Source organism: Aulonocara stuartgranti (assembly GCF_965226115.1).
Source record: "Aulonocara stuartgranti genome assembly, chromosome: 23".
NCBI lineage: Eukaryota > Metazoa > Chordata > Actinopteri > Cichliformes > Cichlidae > Aulonocara > Aulonocara stuartgranti.
The window spans coordinates 7,309,913-7,325,192 of NC_138958.1; the positions used below are offsets into that span (position 1 = coordinate 7,309,913).

The 15,280-nt window shown below is 40.2% G+C and overlaps 2 protein-coding genes across 7 annotated transcripts; one reads left to right on the top strand and one right to left on the bottom strand.

Annotated features, from left to right (window-relative positions):
- Positions 1-474: 474 nt before the first annotated feature.
- On the bottom strand, positions 475-11,594 carry vamp4 (vesicle-associated membrane protein 4). 4 transcript variants are annotated; one of them, XM_082522991.1, is made up of 9 exons: positions 11,368-11,594; positions 10,543-10,680; positions 9,648-9,749; positions 5,452-5,498; positions 5,088-5,138; positions 4,076-4,176; positions 2,333-2,412; positions 1,866-1,917; positions 475-1,769 (listed from the first exon to the last, which is right to left on the bottom strand). In XM_082522991.1, exons 2-9 carry the CDS (start codon positions 10,543-10,545, stop codon positions 1,744-1,746), a joined length of 462 nt encoding a protein of 153 aa, XP_082379117.1. In that variant the 5' UTR covers positions 10,546-10,680; positions 11,368-11,594; the 3' UTR covers positions 475-1,743. The 4 variants fall into 4 exon arrangements, with proteins under 4 accessions (XP_082379117.1, XP_082379116.1, XP_082379118.1 ...); XM_082522990.1 differs by having other exon boundaries at positions 11,311-11,594; XM_082522992.1 differs by lacking the exon at positions 10,543-10,680 and having other exon boundaries at positions 11,311-11,594.
- A 1,167-nt stretch (positions 11,595-12,761) lies between these two features.
- On the top strand, positions 12,762-14,287 carry rangrf (RAN guanine nucleotide release factor). 3 transcript variants are annotated; one of them, XM_082525490.1, is made up of 2 exons: positions 12,762-12,867; positions 12,993-14,287. In XM_082525490.1, exon 2 carries the CDS (start codon positions 13,006-13,008, stop codon positions 13,585-13,587), a length of 582 nt encoding a protein of 193 aa, XP_082381616.1. In that variant the 5' UTR covers positions 12,762-12,867; positions 12,993-13,005; the 3' UTR covers positions 13,588-14,287. The 3 variants fall into 3 exon arrangements, with proteins under 3 accessions (XP_082381616.1, XP_082381615.1, XP_082381617.1); XM_082525489.1 differs by having other exon boundaries at positions 12,840-12,888; XM_082525491.1 differs by having other exon boundaries at positions 12,851-12,875.
- Positions 14,288-15,280: the final 993 nt, after the last annotated feature.

The window sequence follows — 15,280 nt, forward strand, 5'->3', positions numbered from 1 at the left end:
TGCATCACTAATGAGCACGAACTGGAATGCCATTTGCGTATGATCAATAAAAGGCAAGGTCCCTATGGGCCAATTTAATTCCTCCTCCTTTAGAAGACTTGGGTAGTGCTGGCTAAGTAAAGGGCAGACCTGTCAGTGTGCGTTTGCGTCTACTGTCCAGGGAACGAGAGGCAGCGCGTCTGTCAGAACAATAACACCTCACGAGCTCCAGTCCCTCCAACTTTAGTGCCATCATGGGACGCCAAACTGCCAGTAAAGCCACAAGCCAATAAAACTGTCGGGCAATGAGAAGAGATAAAAGGACTTTGCAGGCTCTGTGAGCATGAGGATAGTTAAGGGTGTTTCAAAGTGGAGGTACAGCATGAGAATTACTTTTTCCCCCTCTATACATATTTCCCCATTTCCATCCATACTCATCTATTCTGACTTCCTATAAGACAGTGTACTAGTTCAGACCACAGCAAAGCAGACAAGTGCCCTTTAAAATCATTTTATTTCAGAGCAAAAAAAAGGATCACAGTCTTCCAATGCAATGCCAGAGTATTATACATCATTACAGAATCAATATTTACAGCCAAAATAAATAAAAAAAAAAAGACCATGTAGAGTTAATTCCAGACAGTTACACCTACTCTTGTTTCACAGCTCAGCTTTCACCACATAAATCACCCCCCCTCCTTATAACGTAACCATACAGTGAACCATACAATCCCTCCAACGACGACGGGAACACCAGCAGCTAAACACTTGAGCGAATAAAAAATCGAAAACGGTGGAGAAAAAGAAAAAAGACAGAAGCAGCCTATAAACCAAACAGAACCATCTGCAGCGTGAGAGATGATGTAATGTCACAAGCGGGAAAACAAATTTGACAGCTGTGACCAAGCTCAGCATCTGAGAACAGAATGGTTAGGAGACATTCATAACCTTGGTGTTTTGGTTTGACATGGTTCTTCTGTACACTAACAATCTATGGTGATATTTGTTACAGAGCAGGTTCTTGTATGAATACATGTAGTTCCTTTCTAGTCTCGTGTTTCTGTGAGAACGAGGAAAGATACCTGAAAAGTGAAAGCAGTCAAAGCCACTGAAATGATTAAGAAAGAAACACCACTTTAGACCCCACAGATGAACCTCAGATGTTCTCCCACCTTGTGATGGGCAGAAAACATTCTCAGTGTCCAAGCCTCAGAGTAAGTGAGCACACAAGGAAATCGTGGGCAGACATCAGAGGTTTATCTGCTGGAAGTTCACAGCCTCTTTATATAAGACTGCTGCAGCAGAAACAGACTGGCTAAACTAAGAGATGGTTGGCATCGATTCCCTGCCTTTACAATATCGATGTATATGATGCTACATGCAGGACTTGTTGTCACGTCCTGCATGCGATATGTATCATGGAATGGAGCACTCCTTCACATTGACTAGAGGGCTGAGAGGTTTCTCCCAAACAGCACTGGTGGAATATCTCCCCATTTTTTCCCCATGTGTCCCATTTCTGGAGCTTAGTTTCAAGTTGGGGATCAAACCAAGCCTTAGTACCGACCTCACTGTAGATTTATGTGAGAATACAGTGATAAGATCTGTACTAAGTGGAAAGTAGAGACCAGATCCTTGAGGGTATACAGGATGATACTGAAGAGGGTGTGGGAAGCTGGCTGCCGCCCCCTAGCTGGAGTGGAGGATTGTGTGCAGGGGTAGCTAGAGGAAGAGGAAGGTTGTTCCCATCCTCCTCCGAAGTCACTAGCGATATCGAAGAATCACTGGAACTGATGAAGAGAAGAAAAGAAAAAGTAACAGTAAGAGAGAAGTCCCGCGCACTTTGTAAATTTACACTCTGTTCATGTATTTGGTATAATACTTACTAATGATAATCAGCAGGAGAGCAACCACCACCAGCGCAATAATCATCTTCATCTGAGAGAGAAACAACACATTAGACACAGAACACACAACGGTGAACATCTCCCGTGGAGGACCAAAAACTGTCATAATCGTAAATACATGCAAAAAATAACTCATTAAATGCATTAAAAATAACACTAAAAGTTAATGTAGGCATTCATTAATATGTAAAATGTTCATATAATTTGTATAATTTCTCCTTCATTATCCAAATGAAGGGCGCTATCATGGGGTTCAATGCTTTGCCTATTTGTAGATCAACTTTGGAAATAGCTACTTGCAGACTACAAATAACTACAGAACTTAAAACTTTTGCTAATCAAGCTGATTTGCTAGATTACCTCCTCATTTCCATAATGAGCAGATATTTAAATGTTATCTGTGTTGCATTTAAATATATATATTAAATAAGAAATGGATGCCCCACCTTCATATCTCTCCACCACATCCTCCTGTGCAGCTGTTTGGCTCGGCTGCTGAAAGCAGAAGCGTTGTCCGATAGGCTCTCTGCAACATCACATGATTACGGCACAGATGAGTGAAGGACACGTGAGGAGGGAAGTAAATCGAAGAGGACAAAAAAAAAAAAAGGACATCTGTTTATTAGTAAAGTAAACAATAAGCTGAATATTGTTTTCATTTTCAAACTGGATAGGGTCACTCAAGTTTTTTGGCTCGGTGTTGTGCATGTGTAGGAGTTATGTAAGACTTAACTGTGATGGTGAAGTCACTCCTCTAAACAGCTTTTTTTCTTTTTTTTTTTTAAAACCAACTCTATTGGCATCAATTGTTGTACAAGTTCCCACATTAAAACACAATGGAGCAAAAACACATTTCCTCCAGCCCTTCTCCAAACGACTCACCCGCACCGCCGATTTTCTGTTTCTTGGATACTGTTGTTAACTTTATGTTTATGCATGATAACATGAAGGTAGGGTTGAGCTCCCTAGTGTGCACTGTATTACTTATCTAAGCTTGCGTCCCTATTTAAAGTCTTTGTCTCTGCTGTTTCCATCTCCATGTTTACAACCTGTCACCACTACAGAGCAGTGCTCAGGCTTCTAAAAAGACTCTTGTGGAATTTAACCACAGACTACCTGCACATGGGTCAGAGGGCAAACTGCTAGTGTCGATTACATGATTGTAAATTTCTCACGTAAACGCAGAAGGAAGGCTGAAGGGCGACAGGCACAGCGAAGCCACAATTAGACACAGACATGTCCACATGCACAAAGACTCACATCAAAGACACACAAAGATGTGTTCCAGATGTGCGTCATTGTCTTGCTTGTCTGGTCAACACAATAGACCTAAGCTGGAGTACAATGTACAACATCTGTGTGTGTGTGTGTGTGTGTGTGTGTGTGTGTGTGTGTCACCAAAAAGGGGAAAAAAAAAAAAAAAAAAAAACAACAAAAAAAAAAAAACAACAAGTGCAATGCAGCAATGTGTTTTCATTAGCGGTGAAAAAGATGAGCTGTGCGTGTCCAACAAAGAGCAGTAAGAGCACAGAACCTGTCGAACGCTTTAAGTTGCATACCTGGAAACAGTTACACAAGGATGCATGCAAGGTATTTTTAACATTGCATGTATGAAGCCTATTCACATGCCATCGTTGCTACTGCACACCCGAGTGTGTGCAGTAGCAACTTTGCATAATGTTAATGCTTTTATCCTTGTTAAGAGCCAAAACATATTTAATATTTTAAGGTTTACAGAAATTGTTCCATTTAATTTACTTAACACACCGACACAATGTAAAGGTAGGATATCTTCAGTGCACAGTAACACTTGGCTGTTTGTTTGACTTTGGACCTTCTTACCAGTTGAATACATCTGTTAAAAACTATTCTAAATTAGTCTCACACTGTAATGAGAGCTAACCACATGCTTGCATTACCGTTAAAGTTGAGGGCATTCAACTTTAAGGTTGTTTGCATGCTACGAATGTCCAAGCCTCATTAGTAAATGACTTTCTTCTGAATTTGATGCACATAGCATCAAATTTATTAAATACCTAGGTAACCCAAAATAAAATAAGTCTGTAGGGTCTTTCTGGAAACTAAACCTTAAAACAAACAATAATAGTAATGGTATTTCCTGCCTTTCATGCTTGAGTAGTGCACACATGTCTGGTAAATATGCACACGCGGTGGCTGGTGTGTCTCACCTGACTTGTCCTGCAGGTCATCGAGTCGCTCGCCCCTCTCTATCACCTTGGAGATGTTCTCCTGCATCACATCAATCACCTCGTCGACCTGCGACTGCACCCTGAGGACACAGAATCACAACGGTAGGACCGGTCTTATTTTGGTACAGTAGAAAGATTCTCTATGTCTGGCCTTGTCCAGCTGGCAGACAATGAAAAGCCTGACAGCCTCAGCGTGACCTGTCTGCACCTGTTAGGTATCTGCAGCATTAAGTTCAAATCCTTTATTTATACTACTCATAACTGAGTATGGCATGAGTAGTTCACATTACCCTTAGGTCACCCTTATTTTAGAGTAATACCACTTGGAGGCCTGCATGGTTAACAAGCGGAAAGAAGTTGGCAAGGAAACTCACGAGGGAGGAAAAGTAATGATATAAAACTGTGGAATTTCTCTCTATAACAACTGTCTGCTCTCACTCACAATCAAACTGACTGTTTCAAACAAAAGCTCTGCAGTAAATTATCAGACTTGGCTTTCAGCTTGATTGCATGCTGAAGGTAGTATACAGTCATAAGCCAGAGCAAAACAAACAAGAAAGAAAGACATAAAAGAAGTATGAGCTGCCATCATGACACATAAACAACTACAGTGACCACAGCGGTTAAGGTTCAAGAGCCCCGTGAATTTAACATTCGTCAAATGTGCAGCTATGGCATCTAGTTTCATATGCTCACAACAATAACAAACTATAAAGTATGAATGGAGTGTGGAGAAACGAGTCAGAGTGCGAGACGATCTAAACAATGACCTCCTCTGTTCTCTGTTAGTCTGCAGAGGGACTGAGACATCCTGAGAAGGTTACACAATAACCTGCACATGATGGGTTCTCTTACACAATCTGGTAATAACCAGCAGCTTTTGGTAAACATTACGAACCATAGTTACATAACACCAATATCAAAACCAGTAATGGAAATACTACTCTGACCTCTGATTCTTTGTTGTAATGAGGTATGCATTTGTACTTACTGCTTGATTTTGTCATTCTGAGGTCCAAACCTGGGTCCTGTTGGCCCTCTCCTGAAAAACAAGCATGGATGAAGTCAAATGTACAGACTACAAGCATGAATTGTGCTGATTAGTTAGTGTACTATGCTCTAACAATCAATATTACTCCCATAGACTGGCTGCAACTTTAGACTGGCTATTAAACTTTCTCAATTTGGTGGTTGGTTGTTTTCTCCATGCTCTAAAACCTGGTCAGTATATGTCAGAAAAACATAACATCTTCACAACCTGATTCATCTGAGCAAATTAATGCTCTACTGTTTGAAATGCAACTTAATTTTAAATATCTAATGTATTATTAATAAATTAATTAACAAACACTCACAGAAAGAAGTCTTCCTCCTCATCAGAGTCCTCCTCCAACAAATTCCTCTGTAAAAGAGAAAAAGGTCAGAGGTCACAGAAGTTGGGACTATTGCCTGCCTGATATCTACTTTGGATAAGGAGGGACTTGGTCAGAGCGCTAGTCTATAACCAATATTAAAGCCTGAGCAGATTGCTGAGGAGTAGTCCTGGTGACGAGAACTCAAGAAACTGGATGCACTTTATTCACCAAAAGGCCACAATGCTGCTTTAGGGATCAATGACAGTCTTTGACTTACTATCCTTCGAAGGTCAATACAGTGAATACAACATTAGCCCAGTGCATCGATCAGCCAAAACATTAAAACCACTAACAGATTGTCTAAATACAGTCAAACTGATCAGCTTGTTAAAAAGCAGTTGTTTGCTAGGAAACCTTGGGTCCTGGCAATTAATCAACATGTTACTTTCACACCTGAACACCCTGCCTAAACACTGATGCCAAAACAGCGCAACCCCATAGCAGCCCACTGCAGGATAATAATCCCCAGCACACTGCAAGAAAATCACCCAGGAATACAACAAGTCTGACTAATGCAGGCCCCATCCTACAAAATTCAAGTTCCACAGGATCCATGCTACAACGGGCCAAAGTTACAAAGGGCTCCAATATCAGGCTGTTGTATGGTGGCTGAAAAGTAGAGATGGACCGATCCGATATTACGTATCGGTCCGATACTGACCTAAATTACTGGATCGGATATCGGAGAAAAATAAAAAATGTAATCCGATCCATTAAATATCAGGAAAGCACCTCACAAAACTTGCAACACGCCAGAACGTTAGCACGTCGGAGCAGTATGCATCACGTGATAGAGCGGCTGTGGCATGCGGGACCTGTCGGTGGTCTGGATAGCATTTGGAGCTTCGCTAGCAACCCGGCATTTCATCTCCGACAAAGTTATCCCGAGAGAAGTAAAGCAAGTGTGTAAGTCCATCTCTGAATGTTTGTAAAGCATTCCTGCGTTAAGCTTAACAAGCGACTGCCTCTCCTGCTGCTACTTCAATCATGAAACTGCTTACGGATCAGCTGATCGGCTTTTCTGTCGCGAGTCTGTCTCTCTTGTTTGCTTTTGGCCCACTTTGCACCAGAAAGAGGAAACCAGCGGCTGAACAACAGCAGCACGTTTAAGCTTGATCAGCTGTTGTTAGAATGTATTTAATATTACTTTCTACTCGAGGATCTTTTTCTACGTAGCTGACGCTGGTAACTGTGCAGGGGCGGATCTAGCAAAGTTTAGCCAGGGGGGCCGATAGGGCATTAACAGGGAAAAGGGGGCACAAAGACATACTTTTCTTTCTTATTCTCATTTAAAATGTCGAGCTTTTAATAAATAATTATCTGACACCCAAAGTTTTAATCTGATGTAAAATGAATAGAAGTCAATTACTGTATATAGTAACTATTAAGTCTAATATATATACACCCTAGTAAGCTATAGTACTTTTTCCTTTGGGAAGGTACCATCTGTGCAGTCTGCAATTTTGTTGAAGAAAGATGTTGAATCTATTTAATATTTCTTGAAAAATAATTGATTTCTGTGTATTTTTTTTTTCACACTGCATCAAATTAAGGTTGATTACGTCGATTAAGCATCATGAGGTGGAGCGTGAGGGGTGGTTCCCTATTTTTTATTTTTTTATTTTTGTTGTTGCTGGGAGTTGGAACCCTATTAGTTAGGTTGCTTAATATTTATGCTAAGTACTCTTTAAAATACCAGAATAGGGAGGATGGTGCAGGTTTAAGTTTATTAGATTGATCAGTATTGCTGAACTATGAAATATTTTTTTTTGCATACAGGTATAACAGAATAGCTTTAGTGTAGTTGTTGTTTTAAACTTGAGTATGAACTTATACAAAATGCAGCAAGATATTTAAAAAACAGTTTTGTTGATTAAAAAACACTATATCGGATTCATATCGGTATCGGCAGATATCCAAATTTATGATATCGGTATCGGTATCGGACATAAAAAAGTGGTATCGTGCCATCTCTACTGAAAAGCAAAAAAAAAAAAAAAAAAGCTGAATTTCTGCTGGCCAAAGCCCAATAAAAACTCCTTCATCTGTTCTAAGTAGAGGTTGTTAGTGATGACCCAAAATAAGGGCATCACTAAAATAATGCATAATAATTGGAGGAACACATAACCAATATGTGTGTGTAAACACACTGCCTACTTACAAAGAGCTATGTGACTACTAAAACAGACACCCGATGTGTTTTCTTGTCTTATTTCTAAGACAGGCTCAATACAAACCCAAGCTTCTGTTGCATGACTGGCTGAATTCAGGCACACCATTAACTTTTCCCCAGATTTTGTTTTCCAGCCTGGTGCCTTGTTATTACTGGCCAGGTGGGCAGTCGTCACAGTGTGCAGCAATAAAAGTTCAAGTCTGTTGATCTAAGAATGTGATGTGTGAGAGCAGCCACTACATTACACAAGCACTGGAGTGAAATGGTTTCAGAGCAGGACGATCATTATGCTATATCACTACCCTCACCTATGGTCATGCTCTTTAGATAGTGACTAAAAGAATGAGAGTGTGAATTCAAGTGGCAGAAGTAAGCTTTCTCTCAAGGGTGGCTGGCCTCTTCTTTATATTCAAGAAGGGCTCGGAGTACAGACGCTGCTCCTCCACATCAAAAGGAGCCAGTTGAAGTGGTTGGGATGCCTCCTGTGTGAGATTTTCCAGGCATGTCCTGCCCGAAGGAGGCCACAGGGTAGACCAGGGACACACTGAAGAGATTATATCTCTCAGATAGCCAGGGAATACCTTAGTGTTCCCCTGGATAAGATGGAGGACTAGGATAGGGAGAGGGAGGTTTGGGTGGCTCTGCTTAGGCTGCTACCCCAGCGAACCGGATAAGTGGAGGAAAATGGATGAATGGATGGACAATCAGTATGCTGAGAATCCAACATAAAAATTTACAGATCAGATAAAAAAGTAAAAAGAAAAGGATGGGACAAACTGTCTGGCATCTTACGGTGAATTACGCCACAATATCCCTGCAGTGACGACAAGTCTGAGCCACTGCTGGCTGTAATCAGGTCAAAAAGCACTGGTGTAAATTGTTAAGTATAAAGAATAAGTGAGGACAGCTGCATTGAATTCTCACAGGAGAAGAGAACGAGTCTGTTTCTTATTGGACTGAAGGCAGGTGGACTTTATCCACTGCTACTAGATACTACACAAGAAAGGTAATCGATATTAAAACCCAACAGTGTGAAATTTTTATGAGAAAGATCAATTACATTTGAATTTCATTACCTTAGCAGTAACCAAGGTTAAAATCTCAATTCTTTCAGCCATGGCATTCACCTTCTAATAACTGCGGCGCCTATGGATGCACTGTAGTGTCAATTCTGCCAGTCAATGTCGAGCCAATACAATTTATTCTCCTGTAAATAACACGGCATCTGCAAAAAATCTGTGGGAATGGTGGCCATATGATCATAAAATGCTTTATAAGTTAAGGCACTAACAATCTCCTTCTGTACAAACGTCTTTCTTTCTTTCCATTTGAGACAGCAGACGTGAAGGAAACTGTTAGCAATTATTGTAAGACAGGAGGCCAGGCACTGAAGGAAAAGCATGGGAGGTTATTTTGTTATGCAAGCCTCCCGGTAAGCTTTGCTTTGATCTCAGCTCAGCACAACAGCAAACAGGATGACACAGAGGAATGAACACAATAAAGAATAGGAGGGAGGACAGGGGAGGTGCAGGTGCGTGGGACGGGGTGATCAACCTGATGAGAACCAGACATTTGGCCGTAGCAGTTTCTAAAGCTTCACCCCTTAAAAAAAGTCGCTTTGGTTCTCTCCCCTTATTTTTGTTGTTTTTCCATTATGACTAATCTGACAAATAAACTTGGAAAAATCTACATCTGATACGGGGCTTTTTCTTGCTCAGGATGGGCTCAATCAGTCAATCCACAGTAAAAGTAATGTGTTACCCTATGAGATAGAAGTCCAGCATGTCCAATACCCTCTTGCCTAACATCTGAAGGAACAGGCTCCATCTCTCTCCAACCATGAATGGTATAAGTGGTTAAGAAAATATACTACATGTCCTACTTTACTTCTCTAACTGCAGATGCAATTTGTTGCAAACCCAAATGCCAAGCACCAGCTCCTTCATGTCTATTTGTGTCTCACCCTCTCGCTGCGAATGGATCCCGTGACCTCATCGTCATTGAGGTGTCGTTTAAACTTCGGTGGCATGTTGTCTTCAGGCTGCTCCTCCCGGTCTGGCTCCCTCTGTAGGGCAGGAGAAGAAAAATCATCAATGAAGCTTTACCACACTGTGGGAGAACTTAAAACAGAGTTAGATACCTGAATAGAGAAGATTTCAGTATTGGTAAGAGGAAAGGAGTTACAGACATAACCACATGCAGAGTTTACAAACATACTGAGAATCTAAACATTATAAATGACTAAATGTGAATTCACGGTTCAGCAATACAACTCCATTTGTTTGTTTAGCTACTTTATTTCACTCTTATTGTTCTGGATATATTGAGCCACTTTAATGCATGATATCTGTATTCTATTTTATTCACCTGAGCTATTTTACTTTACATAGCCTGTTTACTGTATCAGGTTTAGGACTCTCAAGAGTGTAGCTCAAGATAACTGATTATTGCAGTCCCCAAAGTAATTGGATGTGATGTTGGATCAGATATTGAGTTTCCAGCTTCTCATATACAAGAAACATAATATTTTTTTAAAACAGTCCAAAAACAGATATCTTATTTTCTGTTTTAAATCCAAATCCTTCTGGTGGAGCAGGTGTTGAGTCTCACTAGATATGAAAGGAAATGTCATCATTGCTCTCCATGTAACACGGAAATGGAAAACATGCTGTTCTTCCAATTATGCACCCTGGAGTCTGTGTTTGGGTGTTTCATGCTCCAAAGAGCGAGACAAAACACACACAGATGCCTCATTAAAGGGCCTCTGTGACACTGAACTAAACAACATGTGACCCTCAGTGGTAATATAATCACAAACACACACACAACCTCTGCTAACCCAACAATACAACTTATACCATTGAATCCAGCTAGTTCTGACACAGTGGCTTTCTCAGATTCTTTTTCTGGCACTGCAGCTGGAAAACTGGGCCTTTCAGCGGTCAGGAGAGGAGAAGAGCTTTCCAGTAAACAGAGAAGAGAGGCAGGGGACAGATCTGAAGCAGGAATAGTGTGAAGAGAAAGAAGCCAGAGTTACATCTATGTAACATGTTAAGGCTCAGGCAGGAAAGCAGGATGAGTCAATTTTAAAAAACAGAAAAACAGAAAGAAAAGCAGTAATTTATTACATAAAGGAAAGGCTTGGTTTCAAATTGGAACAAAAGACCTGTGGAAATTGCTTAATGTTGGCTGTTGATTATTAATGACCCTAATCAATTAATTGATTGCAACTTTACGCAAACAGAAGAAGAATGAAAAATCAACCCCACAATCAATTTCTATCAAGGGAGGAATACCAGATGAGTAAAGCTTGGCTTGGGGTTAGGGGTTAACCCTTAGCTTGGCCGATTTCCCCCCCTTTTTTCTATTACATGTAAAGTAATAGCTTTAAGGGTCCCTCAGTTTAGCAAAGGAGTAAAACTGAACACTCAAGCTCACAATCTCATAAGCTAATTAACATTATATCACAGCCGTCAACAACTTTAGCAGGTCGAGCTATTTGACAACCTAAATCTTAGCAAATAATATTCCTGTCAACCTAATTAACAATGAAGCTTCAACTCCACAATACGAAAAACAATTTAAAAGCTACTATAGCTTAGTTACACTCTTCTTTATTATTTTACCTGTATGAAACAGGCCGCTTAGCTACCAAGCTAAGCTAAGGATGCTAACGCGGCTACCTGCTGTTTTCCACAGGATCCGCCGCTCGCTCGAAGCAGGTAAACTCCTCCACACAGAAACTCAGAAATTAACACGAAGGCTTAATGCGACTTTACGGATCTGTTTGATTCATCGCAAATGCTATCAATGACCATGAAACACGATGATCATTGTGGATGTCAGCTCTCCTCGTCCTATCTTTGCTCGGTCTGAATCAGCTGACCAGGAAATCAACACAAACAGCTGGTGGAGGAGGAGGAGAGAATGCCGCAGATGTTTGACGGCCTGCGGAAAATGTTTTACCTTACGTTCTTTTGAGAGTGAGTGAATAGTGGAATTGTACAGCGCTTTGAGAGCCCCGAAAAGCGCTATATAAATGCAATCCATTATTATTTTATGCAGTAAATATTCCACTTCTACACAGAAAGTTCAAATGGGATCAAAGTGATATATTTTTGGAAAGAAGAAAAATCTGGTCTCTTCAAAGAAACAAATAATTTTACCAATGTATTTATGGTGCCTTTACCTTATTTATTGCAAACAATCACCAGTGCTGAGACAGAGAATTGTGCCAAGGGTATTGCCACTTGTTTCTTCAAATAAATACGATAAAATAAGTTTTAGCTGATCTATAAATAGACAGGTTCTTCCGCTCTTTCTGTACATGCTTTCTTCCTTGTTACATTTGGGTTGCTTAAAAATGTTGAGCTGATAACACTGACAACTTCACATTTTCAAACAAAAAATACGTTATTTTTTACTCACAAAGGAAAAGACTGAGTCGTTTCTTTTCCACAAATCCAATTGAGACCAAACATAATTAATATACCCAACATCTTTTAAAGGTACAATCCACCCTCCCAAAAAAAGTTGAAAAAAAAGTTGAATCCGTATCCAAGGTGTAATTTATCACATAAAGGCAAAGTCTGATTTCAAATTGGAACAAAAGACCTGTGGAAACTGCATAGTTATGGCTGCTGATTATTAATGAACCTAATCAATTCATGCAACAAAAAAATTAATGTAAATCAATTTATCCATCTTTTTACCTCGTTAAGGGAGTCTTTTGTTTATTTGTGTCATTTGTCATTTGTGTCATTTCCAGGTAATTTGAAAGAAAGTTGAATCTGGCTATGAAACAGAAAGCAGGAGTGGGATCATATAAGTTTATACTTATCCTTTTAGCACAAAATTTGTGTTACTTTTATGCAGATGAATAATATATTGGGAACTTTGTTTTGTTGAACGTCCACGTCATTTGGACATTCAGCATTTAAATGTTCGAATTAAACCTACTTATATCTTTCTGTCTTTTTTTGCTATGTATGTTATGAGCTTTAAAACAAAATCAGAAATTTTAGATTTTTATTTTTTAAGTTTATTCTGCGAAATCGTCTCTGTCGAGGTCTGCCACACCTGTAGGTGGCAGCAGCGTGTTTGTTATAATGGCAAAAAAAAAGCCACACGCGCAAGAAGAAGATTAAGTTTTCACCGGAACCACATTGAGCGTGCAGTGGGAGGTGAGTTGGTGAGCTGCAGATGTGTGTTTATAAGCTTCTTTTTTTTCCTTTACAATTTTTGTTAAGTAGGTGGTGTTTATATGGGTGGAGACGGTCTCACCTGTGGTGTTTCTTTCTGTTTACAGGCTTCACAGAGAAATGCAGAGTGCAGCAGGCAGCGCTAACGAGGCTCATCCTCTGTTTGGAGGAGCCCTGTCAGCTGTGATCCCTCACAGCGCCACAGACATCAGCGAGCTGAGGGAAATCCCGGACAACCAGGAGGTGTTTGCCCACGCCCACACAGACCAGAGCCTGATCGTCGAGTTGGTGGAGTACCAGGGTCAGGTGGCTGACCAGGATGCAGCCAGGTACCACTTTGAGGACATCGCGGGTAGCAACAAAGCTCTGGAGCCGGGGGCTTTTGAAGTGACCAGTGTTGTGGCTCTGCCCAAATCTGAGCTGTCCCTGTCAGAGTGCAGCACTGCGTGGATGCTGTCTGGGACTCAGTGCGTCTCTAAGTTCAATGAAGAAGCAAGGAATTCAGTGACCATCCACTTGGGCCTGTTCCGTCTGCCGCAGTTCTCCACAGATGTCCTCATAACATTTAATGACCCGCAGAGTATCAGCCCTGAGAGCAGCAGTGCCTGTGCAGTGGGGACACACCAACAGCCCTGGATGGTGAAGGACTTCCAGCACCTCGTACAGACTCTGACTCTGCATAACCCTGGGGTCTTCGGGTAGAGCAAGTCCACTTTTATGATGTGGTGTCTCTCTCCCTGGGGGACATTAACAACATTTTTAAAAGGCAGGCTGGTTATAGACTATATTTTTGAAATTCTGAGCTTATTCTGTTTGCATCAAATGTCACACAACACATCTCCCCCGGTGGAATAGACCCTTTATTTAAAGCCACCTTCCCCCTATACCATAATGCAGTTGCTATCTTTTTAAAAAGTGCTATTATGGGGGGAAATGCTTTGTTGAATAACCTCATAGTTAAACTTTTTTAAATCTCTCAATCAGTTCAGTAGTTAATTACATATTTTAAGAATATTTTATCCATGGCGTCAATGCTATGGTCTGTTTTAGGGCTGAGATACAGTCAGATGTATGTTTTGATGCAAATAAAGTTTTCAGAGAGCAGCAGTCATGCTTCTTCCCTGAAACACAGGAGTCCCTGTTATGCTTTGTTCTATTTAAAAACTGAACTATTGTTTAGTTTTATTTAAAGTTCAAATGATTGGTATGTACCATGCCACTATATTCTGTAGTAAATCTCACATATTGGATTAATATGAGCAAGTTATCGTTCATTTGAAGACATTTCCTTTCCACGTAAAGGTACAGTTGGGTCTTGAAATGTTTACAAGGTGATAAAATTTCAAAATCAACTTTAATTTAAGGGCTGAAACAAAAACAATTAAATGTTGAAAAAATTAATGACTTTATTATACATGTCTGGAATTATTTGTCTCATTCTCTCTGTATTTTACTCTAAAACACTGCTGTTGTACTCAAGCATGTTTTATGCAGACTTACTTATTTTATTTAAACTTTATTTATACAGGTAGTCCTATTGAGACTCAGTGTCTCATTTACAAGAGAGACCTGTTTCAGACAAGACACAAGTAAATTAGAAATGACTAACGAAGAGAAATACCTTATTCTTATGTATAAATCGCAGTCTTCCCCTTAGGACTACTTGATTTTAAGTTTGTAACACTCAGCTTCTGATATGCTCTTTATACTGGCTGTTTTTACAGTACAGTGGTAGTGCCAAAAGTCATTGTACAAGTCAGAAGGTTTTGGCTAAAATTAGATCCCAACATCTCTCTGGAGAAGTTAAAAACAGGAAAATATTCATGGAGCCCTCTGTGCCTCCACAGAGAGCTCCATGGTTTTGTCATAAACAGTGAAAATGGAGAGGAGCAGTCCCAGCAGGAATATGTATTAGGTCAACTGTTTCCATCATGCACACCAGTGGCCTCATGGTGGATTAATTCATTAGTCTGAACCCTAAAATCCCTTGGAGACACTTCATTCAAGAGTGAGTTTGGTGAAACCAAATTTATAGAGTGGAATATGGCCTCTATTAAGTGTCCTTCTGCAGTCAGTTTTTTTTTTTAGATTTCAGCATTGTAAGTCATGTGGTGTATAATCAAAGCCTTTTCCAGGTACACGTGTTATTGTAGGAAGAAAAAAATATTTTTAACTTGAATCTGCTGTTAAATAAAACTTGTCACAGCAGGAGAATTCAGGTGAGTCGTGCATAACAAATAAAAATGAAGTAAAGTCTGTCTCCCCAGTGCCACATCAAGCCCTCCCTCTCCTCTGGCACAACCACGACTGATTAAGAATCTCGTAAAGTCAGGCGTCCTTTCCTCTCAGTGATCCCTAAGCAGCACATTCCTTCTTTAACCAAAGCATACTCTCT

Coding starts and splice junctions, on each gene's coding strand:
- vamp4 (XM_082522991.1), bottom strand. Junction 5,139..5,451: donor GAGGAGGAAGACTTCTTTCT/GTGAGTGTTTGT, acceptor CTTGTTTTTCAG/GAGAGGGCCAACAGGACCCA. Junction 1,918..2,332: donor TGTGGTGGAGAGATATGAAG/GTGGGGCATCCA, acceptor TTTCTCTCTCAG/ATGAAGATGATTATTGCGCT.